The 14,729-nt window shown below is 32.4% G+C and overlaps 1 protein-coding gene across 1 annotated transcript in view; it reads left to right on the forward strand.

Annotated features, from left to right (window-relative positions):
- The first annotated feature begins 201 nt into the window (after positions 1–201).
- The window catches only part of LOC118197866 (uncharacterized), a 94,222-nt gene continuing 79,694 nt past the window's right edge, over positions 202–14,729 (forward strand). Inside the window, exon 1 of the mRNA XM_085806942.1 lies at positions 202–552. Coding sequence (XP_085663068.1) covers positions 421–552 — 132 coding nt within the window. The 5' untranslated portion in view covers positions 202–420. The remainder of the gene's footprint in view (positions 553–14,729) is intronic.

Here is a 14,729-nt window from a genome sequence, read left to right on the forward strand (position 1 = left end):
AAAATATATTCCACACAATTCCTCCAAGCTTTCATTTATAAACTAAAAAAATATCGAATGAAATAAACGCTGTTTCCGTTTGTTTGGCGTTAATTACCACGCCTACAGGGCGATAACTCGCCATTCCAAATATGACCGCCAAACAGCTGTTTCATCCAATGAGAGCAGACCGTAATGAAATGGTCTGTAGGCTTTGTGAATATGCAAGTAACACTAAGTAAAATCACTACAACTACCACTATAAAAAACAGCCGATTTTGTGAACTTGTTTTGAAATGATTGTTTTATGAACAAAGCTTGAACTTCGAAGCGAAATTAAAGTTCTATTATTTTTAAAATAATTTAGTAACTGTCGCTTTGTTTTTATTTTCCTGATAGTTGTGTGTAATTTCTTACGGCAAAGAAGAATAATTTTTGAATATGGCAGGATTCTTGGACGAAATATCGTCTAAGGATCTTGAGCATATAAGTGAGGATCTTTTAAAAGAAATGAACTTGGGTAAAGTCTTTGACGACTTTTACGGGAGTATCTTAGCAGATATAAAAGAACTGGTAAAGTAGCTTTCTAATATTTTATTCTGTTCTTAAAATTAGGTAATGTTTAGATAACAGTAGTTATTTCTACAAACTTAAAAAAATGTTAAGTTTCTCTTTCTTAACACTGTGCTACATTGGTGTCCTTGTTATTGAAATAACTTATTACATATCTCAAGATAAGCATGTGTGTGTATGAATTATCCACATAGAATGTACTAAAGTGATTTTTTGGCTGATCTTTGGAATATCGTAACAGGTAGTTTGGCGACATTTTGGAGGCGATAAAGGTTACTACCTAGGACTTTGGGAATAATGTGAGAAGTACTCAGTTCCGATTACGTATTATTTTGTGTGAGGGAAATGAGAGATCATGAGATATGTAATGTAACATTAATGGACGAATCACTGTTCTTTAATCGGAAAAGGGGGTAAATTTGTAAAAATATCTGCTGTACAGCATTAGTTTCATTCTATGTTCTGCAAAATTGGGAAAAAGTGCATAATCGCAAACTCCTTGCGCGTTTTTCAGAATACCACATACACATGAACCATGTACACGTCGACTTATTTTTACTTAAAAAAATCCCAGAATTGCACAAAAATGGCATTGCGCACACTCTTCACTATATCCATGTACACTGCTTTTGGTTGATCTTTGGATTATGGTAACTTGGCGATTTTTTGGCGACCAACTCTGCTACAGCAACCCTCTATTTTTTTTTCCCCGCCCCATTTTGTCTTCACGAAGTAAAGACATGTTTCTTTTCTTTTTATTTACTCAACACTTTTTCCAACAATCTACTAGCCGAATTACACTTACGCTAGAAATTTTATGTAACAAAACTGCTTAATCATGACAAATATTAACTGGAAAATTTGGAAAAAGTGCACAATCGCAAACTCCTTGCGCGTTTTTCAGAATAGCACATACACAACAACCATTTACACGTCGACTTATTTTTACTTAAAAAAACATCCCAGAATTGCACAAAAATGGCATTGCACACACTCTTAACTTTATCCATCTACACTGCTATTTTCTCATAAATTACAAAATGCAGGAAAATTTTCTTAATCTTTAAACTCGGTAAAAAGCACATATATGAAATTACCTGATCGCGAAAAAGTATATACCCTTTCCAAGAATGAACATTTCCACGTATAAAATAAATAAAATATCCAAAAGCTTTTACCTCTAAATTATCTATTATATTATAAACGTCACCAACGAATTTATACGCAAACATTAAAAATAGGGCTAATCTTTGGAATATGGTAACAGGTAGTTTGGCGACATTTTGGTAAGGCGATAAAGATTACTAGCTAGGACTTTAGCAGTGTACATGGATAAAGTCAAGAGTGTGCGCAATGCCATTTTCGTGCAATTCTGCGATGTTTTTTTTAAGTGAAAATAGGTCGACGCTTAAATGGATACCGTGTATGTGCAAAGCGGCAAGCAGTTTGTGATTCTGCACTTTCTCCCAATTTTGCACCTAATCTTCGTCATGATTAAGCACTTTTGTTCCATAAAAGTTCTAGCATAAGCGTAATTCAGCTAGCAGATTGTTGGAAAAAAATGTTGAGTAAAACAAAAAACATGCCTGTACTTCGTGAAAACAAAATGGCGTCCAAACAAAAACTAGCAGGTTGCTGTAGCAGGGTTGGTCGCGAAAAATTTGCCAAGTTACCATAATTCAAAGATTAACCAAAAATAGTTGCAAATACTTAGTGTCAAATATTTAAATTATTTCCATACACATTTACTTCAACTGAAAAGTATACCAAATTCCTACAAACATAAAATTCACAAAATAACTATCATTTAATTAAAATATCACTAAACCATGTACACGTCGACTTATTTTTACTTAAAAAAACATCCCAGAATTGCACAAAAAGGGCATTGCGCACACTCTTCACTATATCCATGTACACTGCTTTTTTCTCATAAATCAGAAAAATTTCACGAAAATACATGACAATTTTCTCGATCTTTAAACCCGGTAAAAAGAACATATATGAAATTACCTGATCGCAAAAAAGTATTTACCCTTTCCAAATATGAACATTTCCACATATAAAATAAATAAAATATCCAAAAACTTTTATTTCTAAATCATCTATTATATTATAAATGTCACCAACGAATTCATACCGCAACCATTACAAATACTTAGTGTCAGATGTTTAAATTATTTCCATGCACGTTTACTTCAACTCAAATGTATTCCAAAATACTACAAACATATAACTCTCAAAATCATGATCATTAAATTAAAATATAATCAAATTAAAAAACATTACTTAAAATATAAATAAGCACATACATTAAATTAATAAAAATTAGCTTATAATTCTAATTACTTTAAACTAAATCAGTGCTAATAACAATTTTCCAATAATACCATATTAATTTATTTACTCCTTACATTTAGAACAATGCATAAAAATAATATCCTCAAATAATTAAAAATACTAACTTACCTAATCTTCTACAGAATCTTGAGCGCATGGCGGATCACAAAATGTCCATTTTCACCAGGTTTCTTGCACTGCCATTCAAACTATCTGTAATATGCTTCCTTTCACATAATCTCATTTCCTTCCCACATATTGGACATTCATACTTATCCGCAATTAAGCAATTCTTTTCAATTACACATAAACATAATAAAAATTTCGGATTTACTTTATATACGGCCATGGGATCCAAATATTAAACAACACTGTTTCACAGAACATAGAATGAAACTACTCCTATAAATTATGGCACATATTTTTACAATATACCCCCTTTTGCGATTAAAGAACAGTGATTCGTCCATTAATGTCACATGACATATCTCATGATCTCTCATTTCCCTCACACAAAATAATGCGTAATCGGAACTGAAAACTTCTCACATTGTTCCCAAAGTCCTAGGACCTTTATCGCCTCCAAAATGTTGCCAAACTACCTGTTACCATATTCCAAAGATCAACCCTGCTTTTTTCTCATAAATTAGAAAAATTTCACGAAAATGCATGAAAATTTTGTGAATCTTTAAATTCGATAAAAAGGACATATATGAAATTACCTGATCGCGAAAAAGTATATACCAAAGATGAACATTTGCACGTATAAAATAAATAAAATATCCAAAAACTTTTACCTCTAAATTATCTATTATAAACGTCACCAATGAATCTATAACAAAACATTAAAAATGGTTACAAATACTTAGTCTCAAATATTTAAATTATTTCCATGCACGTTTACTTCCACTCAAACGTATACCAAATTGCTACAAACATATAATTCACAAAATAACTATCATTTAATTAAATTATAATTAAACCATGTACACGTTGACTTATTTTTACTTAAAAAAAATCCCAGAATTGCACAAAAATTATTTTAGGTAAAAATAACAGTAATAAAAATAACAACTGAATTATTTAAAACGTATATCATTGTGGCCCGCGTTAATCCTAATATTTTAGGAGCCCTGTGGTTCTGCGTGTTTTTAGACTTTTAAAAATCACGTAGGAACACAGCCATACTATTCTAAAAAGCCGTATTATTTTCACCACCTCACCCGGTAGTGATGCACCGCTAGCCAGCGGCAAAACGGAGCCCCGAACAGAAGAGAAATATTCTCTAAGAGCGAACTGGGTTGGTACCTCCGACAAACCAATTCGCCGGGTTACCAGCTTTGAACTTTTATCGCCATTTTTGGCCATGTTTACATTTAACGGATCCTTCCAAAACAGTGCTTCCAAAACATCTGCCCTGAAGATAAGGATAGTGCTGACAGATCAACTTCCAGTTCATTGCATCCCCCCCCCCCCACAGAGCAGCCTGAAATTGATAAACAGATTTCGGAAAGGTTAGAGAAACAAAGGCTATGCCTTTATCCATTTTTTGCAGCAATTCCACTTTTTGTTTGATGGACATCGAAACATGCTTTCACTTTGTAGATCCTTTGCATCGGAAATTCTATTTGACATAATCGAAAGTTCAAGCTTACTTTTATAAAATTGCTCTAACAGTCTGCAAAAAATAATAAGCCGGATCCAATTCGAAGATTAAGGAACAATGCAATCCGCAACATTAACTGAAATAGATAATTAGATAATTTTAGCTTAGCTTATATCGTTTGTTATACATTAAACGTGCATGCGTAAACGTATTAAGCGCATGCGTAAAGGTATTACGCGCATCCGTTGACACATGCGCAGAAAGTTTGTAGTTTTGAGGTCCAGATTATGGGCGTCCGGATTAACGACTTTTGACTGTATTAAGCATATGGTAGTAAAAATTCACAGTTGATAAGCATGTAGATGTAAAACTAACTGGTTAAACGTGATATACGAAAAAAATTTGTATTAAATTCAAGTTAGCACAGAAAAGAATATATTATTAAGCATAAGATAATATATAAGCATTTATAACGGAAATAAAAATTCATTAAAAAAATTAGTATTAATATACTGAAATTAACCGGCTAAACGTGATATATGAAAAAATTTTTTCTTAAATTTCAGTTAACACAGAAAACAATATCTTCCTTACACCTGAAGTGGTTTGCTAATTTTGATGACCATGGTGATGCATCAAATTATTCTGTCATCTTAGATAATCAATAATATTTTTTATTTCAATTTAATCATCTATTTATGTCACACGTGCCATCCTCTGAAAGGTTATTGTTAGAAAAGCATTAACAATATATTATCTTGTTAAAATTTTACTCCATGAAAATTGATTTATTCTCATAATTTTAGATGACAATAGCCAATAATAAAAATAAAAGCATTTTTTAATTATTTAAAATGCACATGCACATTTTTGAGGTCTACGAAAACAAATTATTTTAGAGGTTAGAAACCTCATGGTTCTTAGAGCTGTTAATAAAGAACTCAACGTGAACAGCCGTGTTACAAATTAGCATTCACCCCTCCTTTCATCCAGAACCGAGAACCGGCGTCTATCTACGAAAATATTTCTATCTATTTGTTGTTAAAAAATTCAGAAAAAATAATAATAAGAGAAGAATAATATAAATCTGCAAATGTGAACAACGACAGTTATAATTCAACAAAATGAACGCAAGAGGAATGGTTGAAAACTTCGAACAAGAGAATAGGATTAATCCGATAAGTTACCAGGTTTGAACTATTATCGCCAAAGTTGGCGATGTTTACATTTACCGGGTTCTTTGCAGAAGTACTTCCATAATTTTATAGACAGACATAAATTCTTGTTTCATTACAAGGTTCCATTGTTCAAGTTTTGCAAATGTATTGAGCAGATGTCAACTGCTTTGAGCTCCTCAAAATGTAATTTTTTCTTCCCTTACTGTTATACCAATGAAAGAAAACAAGTATGAGCAAGATCCCACTCTGAAATTGTACGTCTTGGGGTTTCACTTATTGTTGAAACTAGACAGAAAAATGCCGTCTCCCTCTTTACAAAGCTCTAGAGCAGAAAGTGTGATCATGGCCAGCATCAATATGATGTCAATGCATTGTCATTTAGCCAAGATATGATCCCTAATTAGCAGGTATTTCAAAAGAACATGCAGAAATCTCTGTTAGTTTGGAGAAAAAATTTCTGTTATGATGTATCTACTTTTTCTTCATGATTATATTCTCCATTCCTAAATTTGGCAAGGAAAAAAAAAAAATCTTAAAAATTTTTTTACTGTTTCTCCGGAGATTCAAAATTTAGAACATTCCAGATAGTGAATGTCCGGCTTTTAGACTTTATATTGTATAAGAAAAATTTGCAGTAGTACAGTATTTGGAACTGTGTTATAGAGACTATTTTTAATAAGCTGCTAGAGTTCTAGGGTAGAGTAGACTTTAAGGTACCCCTTGTATTATGGCGAAGTTGCTGTTTGATTTATCGCCAAGTTGTTATTTCATTTATGCCTGACTAGTTGAATGTTATGGAAACCCTATTGTGACGTAATCGGGTGCATGATTCTGGGAACTTTTGAATCATGGGATGTTTTGTAAGCATTTTTGTGGTGCGTGTTAAAACCGATTAGATGGATTTGAATGGATTTGTAGGAAGAAAGGTTCAGATGGTCACTATGTGAAGCGTTCGATCAGAAAGAGTACCTGGTTTGAAAAAAGTCATTTGAGTATGATTGATATTTTGATTTTTACGTGGCTCTGGTGTACGAAGCGAACTCGAAAATCGTGGTAAGTGAATATTTGCTTTTGGTAGTGCTTAAATGTATAACATGTTTTTCCTTTTTTTGTTATTTTATTGTTTGGTTTAAAATGTATTTTATTGAGATTATGCATTTTTGTTTGCCTATATATTGTAGACTATATATTGTAGACTTTGATGCTCCTTTGAGTTTTTAAGTGAAAATATATCGATGTGTACATGGACGAAGTAAAGGGAGTGCGCAATGCAAGTTTGTGCAATTATGGGATTTTTTTTAAAGTGAAAATAGGTCGAGGTGTACATGGATAAAGTTAAAAGAGTGCGCAATGCCATTTTTGTGCGATTCGAGGATTGATTTTTAAGTGAAAATAGGTCGATGTATACATGGGTAAAGTCAAAGGAGTGCGCAATGCTATTTTTGTGCAATTCGGGTTTTTTTTAAGTGAAAATAAGTCGATGTGTACATGGATACGAGTTTGTGCAATTGTTTGAACTTGTTGTTTTGGCTTCACAAGCCAAAATAACGAGTCAAAGAATTGCACAAAATCAGTATCCATGTACTGCCAAAAATCGCCAAGGGGTGCCCTAAACTATACTTTTACCGAGTTCTAAATGATAGTTCTTCTGCCAGACTATTTTGTCTTCTCAATTATTACGAGAAATAAAACTCAAATATTCTTCCTTTGGGTGAGGAATTTTCTTTTTCTTTTTTTTTCATTGTGATCATAGCTTAACTGACATGTATTTTTCATTCAAACGTTTTGATGGAGTGAGGAAATCATAACTCGGATGTAAAGCTCTTGAAATTTCATCCTTATTTCTTTGAATACTCGTCCAGGATAATATTAAGTTTTTTTTTTTTTTGTAAATTTTGATACCCTTTAGATCATAATTGTTCTTTATTTCATAAATTACGGTTTCATATTTTTAATTTTATAATTTCTGCATGCCATCCTACCAGATTTAAACTGATAATCTATATTCCGGAAAAATTGATAATCCGGAGTCGCCGAAGTCCCGACGAGTCCGGATTAAAGACTTTTGACTGTATTTACATATTTTTTACTTCCATACAAGCCAGTATCCTTCTCATAACGTGAATATAAGATAAGTTCTCATAAGTTCTTGATTTCTTATCACTTCATGGAGAACACAGGGTTCGTACGGTCCTTAAGAGTCATTAAAAGTCCTTAGATTTTTTGGAATCGAATTTTGGTCCTTAAAAGTCCTTAATTTTGGCCAAAATTCGCAGAAGGTCCTTAATTTTAATCATCAGAAATTTCTCTCCGTTTTTATGACTGAAACATAAGCATTTTGAAACTCATTTTTTCTAATAAAGAGCTCTTAAACAATTTTTCGCTTTTGGGAATGTGAATTCTTTTATTAAATGGTTCTAAATTTGGCGACTTATCAACATTTTGGCGATTTTAAGATCAGTTTCTATAGAAAATTTTTAATTCCGAGATCTCAGAATTTTTCGACGATTTTTTTTGCTAAAACATTGTAACATTGATAAATTTCATTAAAATAATGGTAATGTATTGAAATTATATTTAAAAAAACAACATTAAAATAAAAAAAAATTCATTTTTCGCTGTCATGTTATAAAGTTTCATTTTGGCAACTTATTATACAATATTTTGAATCTGAAAAATAAACAAGGTACAATGCTATAAAGCATGATTTACAGCAAACAGCACTTAGCGAAAGCAAAATTAGCTATGCAATTAATTAAAAATGTCTTCTTTTTAATTTTTTCATAGTAAGCATTTTTATCATTTAATTGTCTTAGAATATTCAAAATTTTCAGAATATGCATCAGTTTTATCTATAAAATTAATTTTACAGTTTTTCCCTCCTTCCCCCCCCCCCAAGATATTTCTGGCTTTTTGCTTTTACAGAATTGGTAGGGATAATTTTTCTTTAGTATTTTAGACATTGCAGCTGTGAAAGTTTAGAAGGATTTGAAGGCAAGATTTATAGACCCACAATTCTAGAAGATTCGAGAAATATGTGACAAAAGAAAGAATGTCTCCATGGTATCAACACGTAATCGATGTATTTAACAGAAAGTTAGTGATAAATTTCTTACTTTTTGGAGAACGTCTGGAAGAATGAAAACATAATATTTGAATGTTTTACTCCTGATATTAGAATCTTTTTCTTAACATGTTTATCTTTCCTTTATTTTCTCTACTTTTCACTTGGCACAAATATGGAAAACATCAAAAATACTTCTAATCTTATCACATGGGCAAGGCATTATAGAAAGGGGTTTTTTTATGAATAAAGAAATTGAAAAGATTCATCTAATATGTCTTAATGCATCATACAAAGAGCTGGCACTAGGCATTTTCCCACCTGATGGAATCTCTGTGTATCCTAAATTCTGCTGCCTAGTGCCTTTCTAAATTCTGTTTCCAGTGCCTGCTCTAAATTCTAAAAGTTTTGCGATTTCTAAATGTTGCTGTTCGATGTGTCACTAAATTCTAAAAATTCTGAGACACCAGCTCTGTAACTGGCCTTTATATATTTCATATTTCTTCAGAATGTTCATATTACTAAAGAAATAAAATTAGCCACTTTTTTTTTGTACATTCTAAATGCATTTAATGTTTTTTAGAATAACACAAATCCTTAATTAAATCCAAAAATCCTAAAATGAAAAGGAAACATGTTGTAGAAATAAATGAATACATAAAGAAAATTTTTCTTAAAAAATATGTGCAGTTATTATTATGTAAATTACCTAAAGGTTTATGATTTCAGCCTTTACTATAATGTCCCCTTTCTATTTCTTTATATGATAGAGTTAGAGCCAGATTAGATTAAAATTAAATTGTATAATCTTTGGCCACTAGTCCACATTTTTTAGTTTGAATTTGACTGTTCTTGTTTAATTACGTCACTGTGAGCTGTAGTTGATTTTGTTAGCATTAGAACATGCCTTTATGTTCTAAGTTCTTTTAAAAAAGAGGTTTATTTAAGCCTTTGTCTGATGTTGTAGTTACTTTCAGACATAGTGATAATTTGCTTCATGTCTGTCGGGGGTTTTGGACTATTTAACTTTTACCAAAACAAGTAAACCCTGATAGGTACATTGTGGAGAGGTTGACAAGTTAGGAGATAAAGCACGCAGAAACTAGCGAGAGAACGGGTTTGCATATTGAGATAAGTCTCTAATTGTTAGAAAAGATTCTTAAAGAGAAGGAAATCGATATAAACTAGCCAAAATGTTTGGGAAGGCTTCAAATTAAAATGATGAATAAATATTCTGTTGAGTTTTCTTGTTACAAAACGTAAATGTTTTGTAGTTTTTAAAGTGTAATTATCCTAATATCGTTTAAGAATCAATGTCATAAATTACATGTATTTTAAACTGTGAAATTTGATTAAATTTTGATTTTAATAGGGCTTTTCTAACAAATATTGTTAAAAAATAAAATTTAGTAGTGGCCATGTAAATCCATAATGACTAAGGTTATCTAATAAACTAATTTAATTATTTATAACTAATTGCGTACCCTTAAAAATTATCTCTGCATATTAAAGCGAGTTATTTATTGCCTTTCATTAATCCTCACCATGGTCACAAGATAAAACAAAAAAAATTCAAGTACAACTTTTTCTTTGCATCTAGTTAGACTTAAAATAATACAAAACAACTCATCACCTCTAGTGCTTTAGTGGCGTATTGAAACCTTAAAGTATATTAACTGGGTTACAACCCCTGGAACTCTATACGAAGCTACGACACTAACTACATCAAACAAAGCCCAACTAACTTTCAAAACTTGCCAACTGTGCCCACATCAGGCTTTTCAGGTTTTGTTCTAATCAGCAGGTCTCTCTCTAGACAAGCAGTAGCAGTGACAACATTCAGTCTTTTGTTATGAATCGTTCTAATTATGCTTACTTCTCATTTTAACCTATGACGCTTGACATAAAATCTACAAACTACAAGAATCACACAGCATCCCATTTGCATCTGCTCCAACAGCCAATCATCTCTCCATGTCATCCTGAATCACCCCTACTCATCACCAGTAATTACAGGCATGCAGAGTCAACTTTACCACAGCAGATATAGCAGCATTCAACTAACCGCAGTCAAGGTGCACGAGGGCACAGAGGGCAATGTGGCTGCAGACGCCCTGGCAAAGGAAGCTGCCAACGCACCCGACGCCCATTGAGAGAACATCCCAGTTCCGCCATCTCATTTAAAACCAATATTGCATCAAGCAGTCCTCAGAGAATGGCAACATGAATGGAACACAAGTGAAACAGGTCGCCGTACCTATATCTTTCTTCCAAAAGCGTCAACGGCCTGTCTCATTGCAACCCCATAACTCGCAAGATATACACGCAAGATACTCGCAAGATCTTACTTCTCATTTTAACCTATGCCGCTTGACATAAAATCTACATGCTATTTACTAAACCTCTAGACTGACCAAGTATGTGACAAAATGAGACACAAAAAAATCAAGATAAAGCTAGTAAAACGTAAATGTCACTTATCTTCTTTCAAATATGTTCAACTATTATAAGTTTAAAATATTTAATGCTACTTGATAAATTGCATAAAGTTTATTTTATTATCTAACTTATTAATAATTATGTTAATTAATTCATGTTTAGCAATAATGCGTACTACTTGTGGATCTATTTTATTTTTAGGATGGTATTACAAAAGTGAATTTCAGGCATAGATAATATTTTTAATTGAATTTATTCAGTTCCCATTTGCTCATAGGTCCTTAATTTTCTTCATTAATGGTCCTTAAAAGTGCTTAATTTCCATGTGCAGAAATGTGTACAAACCCTAAGAACATTAGTCCTCCAAAAACGGTATCCTTTCCTTTAGGTAGAAACCATCGTGAACTATATTTCAGTCCAATAAATGCTAATCCTCCTTCCTGTTGCAATGATTCATGTGACTAACCCATATAAAATTATGCTTCACATGGAACATTATATTGTTAACTCTACCTCTTCTAGCCATGCCACTGAAAAAGCTGTAATTTTATAACAACAAAAGTAAATGACCATCTTTATGAAGAGCTCATAGATCTATGTAAAAAAGACTTGAAAGTAATCCATTAAGAAAAGTTTTATAGTTAATTAAATATGATTGTTTCCTTTGGATTTCAAGTGAACCAAGTTTGTCGATTAAGTAATGTGTGAAACAGTTCTGTCTTTGTGAAATGTGAAAAAACGGTGGCAGCATATATTGTATGGCTTATGCCAGAAAAATGGTAGATGCTTTCTCATTTAGGTTCCAAACAGAGAGGCAACCACAAGCATGGCAAAAACCATGGACCACATATAAGAGAGATTCATAATCTGTTCTGACTGTTAGTGGACATGCAAAATAGAGGAACTGGAGAAAGCAGTTTACAGTCACTATGAACCATAAATTTCATTTTGCTGTTCCAACAACAGCTGCTGATATACAGAATGTTGAAAGATTGTGGTACTCTGCTTAGTGGCAGAATTAAAATCAGTGGGCAGTGTTTGCCATCATCTTGAATCCTGTACAGTCAAAAGTCGTTAATTAGGACTGAGTTTAATGTATAACGGACAGTATAAGCTAAAATTATCTAATTATCTATTTCAGTTAATGTTGCAGATTGCGTTGTTCCTTAATCTTCGAATTGGATCCGGTTTATTATATTTTGCAGACTGTTAGAGCAATTTTATAAAAGTAAGCTTGAACTTTCGATTATGTCAAATAGAATTTCCGATGCTGGAGCTCCCAAAGGATCTACAAAGCGAAAGCATGTTTTGATGTCCATCAAACAAAAAGCGGAATTGCTGCAAAAAATGGATAAAGGCATATCCTTTGTTTCTCTAACCATTCCAAAATCTGTTTATGAATTTCACGCTGCTCTGCAGTGGGGGGGGGACGCTGTGGCGTGCAATGAATTGGAAGTTGATCTGTCAGCACTATCCTTATCTTCAGGGCAGATGTTTTTATTTTATTTAGCTTATAATTCCGTACTAAATGTAGTATTTCATCTCGATGTACTCCGTCTTTGATATGATTTAAATCAAGTTCCTCGTCATTATAATTCGCTTCCAATAGTGAAGAAAGTGACACAAAGGTTATTGAAAACGGAACTTTGTAACTGAACAAGAAATTATGTCTGTTTATAGCATTAAAGAGAAAGTATTATCACATAAAATGAAACAACTTACATTGAAAGAAATGTTTAATAAAGTAAACAAATAAATATTAAACTTTTTTTTTTTTTTTGTAAATTTTGATACCATTTAGATCATAATGGTTCTTTATTTCATAAATTACGGTTTCATATTTTTAATTTTATAATTTCTGCATGCCATCGTACCAGATTTAAACTGATGATCTATAATCCGGAATCGCCGAAGTCCCGACGAGTCCGGATTAACGACTTTTGACTGTAGTATCTTGAAGTGTAGTAATAAAATAATAATCAAAATTTTTAATCATCTGTTGTTCATTTATATTTTCCAAAAAACATTATTTTAATTTTAAAATATTTTGGTGATAATTTAGTTTTTTTAAGTTGCACAAATTTTGATAAGCTGCGATTGGTAATATGCAACAATCAGCTAACAGGTTCTTTGCTCTAATTCATGCAAACTCTTTTTTTTTTATATTTTTGAAAAGGTGAGCCAGATGCTTAGTATAAAATTTAACTATCTATCAGAAAAAATCGTTATGTGATAGAAAAATTCCGATTGTATATTTAAATACCACAACAAAAGTATTTTTAGATTCACTTTGATTTGTATGTAAAGAATTTGGGTAAAAATATATTTATAGGTGTCCCTTCGTGAAAATTGGCGATTTTTGGTGATACATGGATACGAAGCTTGTGCAATTCTTTGACTTGTTATTTTGGTTTTGTGTAGTGGTGATTTTTGTGCCAAAAATCGGTATCCATGTGCACATCGGCCTACTTTCAGTTAAAAAAAATCAGAGAATTGCACAGACTTGGCATTGCGCATTCTATTGACTTTGTCCATGTACACATCGATCTATTTTCACTTAAAAAGTCAAAGGAGCACCCAGTTCTACAGTAGAGTGAAACAAAATACATAATCTCAATAAACTACATTTTAAATCAAACAAAATAACACAAAAAGGGAAATTCATCTTATTCACAGGGTTCGTAGCGGTCCTTATAAGTGCTTATAAGTCCTTATATTTGAAAATAAATTATAAAAGCCCTTATAGGTGCTTATTTTTTCTCTAAAGTACTTATTTTTTGTTTTTAATGCTTATTTTTTCCTGCATCAAAGCCGCAACTAAATAAACAACTTTCTTTTTCTTATCTGGAGGGTCAGATTGTGAATCATACTTCCGAAAATAGCTTTCTCTCCATTAACGTAACCTTTGATTCGTGCGAGTAGAGACAGGTGAACGTCGTTCTATTGATCAAAGACTTGTGAAAGGGGTAAAAAATTCCGGTATATTTCGCATACTCTTCTTCCCACCCACAGAATATAGACGTTCCGAATCCCACATAGTCAGTTCATATTCACGTTTATTACCAGTAGCGTATCTAGGTTGGGGCAAGGGGGGGATATCTGTCCCCGGGCGCAGCACCCAGGCGGCGCCAAATTGATGCTATGAAATTTTTTAATGAAATGTTTTCTATTCATGGCACACAGAAAGGGGCGCAAATTCTTCAGTTGTAGCGCTGGAAACCTAGCTATGCCACTGTTTATTACGATCGTTATCGAATATGTATGAATATCTATAATGCATTTGCAGTAAATGCTAAAATGGGTAAGTGTGTTTTTAACACAGATTGGCTTTCAAAGGATAAATATTCTGAATGGCTTAAAAAAAGCGAAAATAATCACGAGGCCATGTGTTTTTCCTGGTGTAAAACTGAAATCAACATAGCAAGTATGGGCGAGTCTGCTTTGAAGTGTCACATGAATCGTAAGTAAATGGTTTTTCTATTTAATTATTATTAATTCTTGTGTGAAAATAAAAAATTTAAATCTCCCATGGACCGCTGATTTATTTACT

Source organism: Stegodyphus dumicola, chromosome X1 (genome assembly GCF_044657685.1).
Source record: "Stegodyphus dumicola isolate Sdum_Otavi_A_Nest chromosome X1, ASM4465768v1".
In the NCBI taxonomy this organism is placed as follows: Eukaryota; Metazoa; Arthropoda; class Arachnida; order Araneae; family Eresidae; genus Stegodyphus; species Stegodyphus dumicola.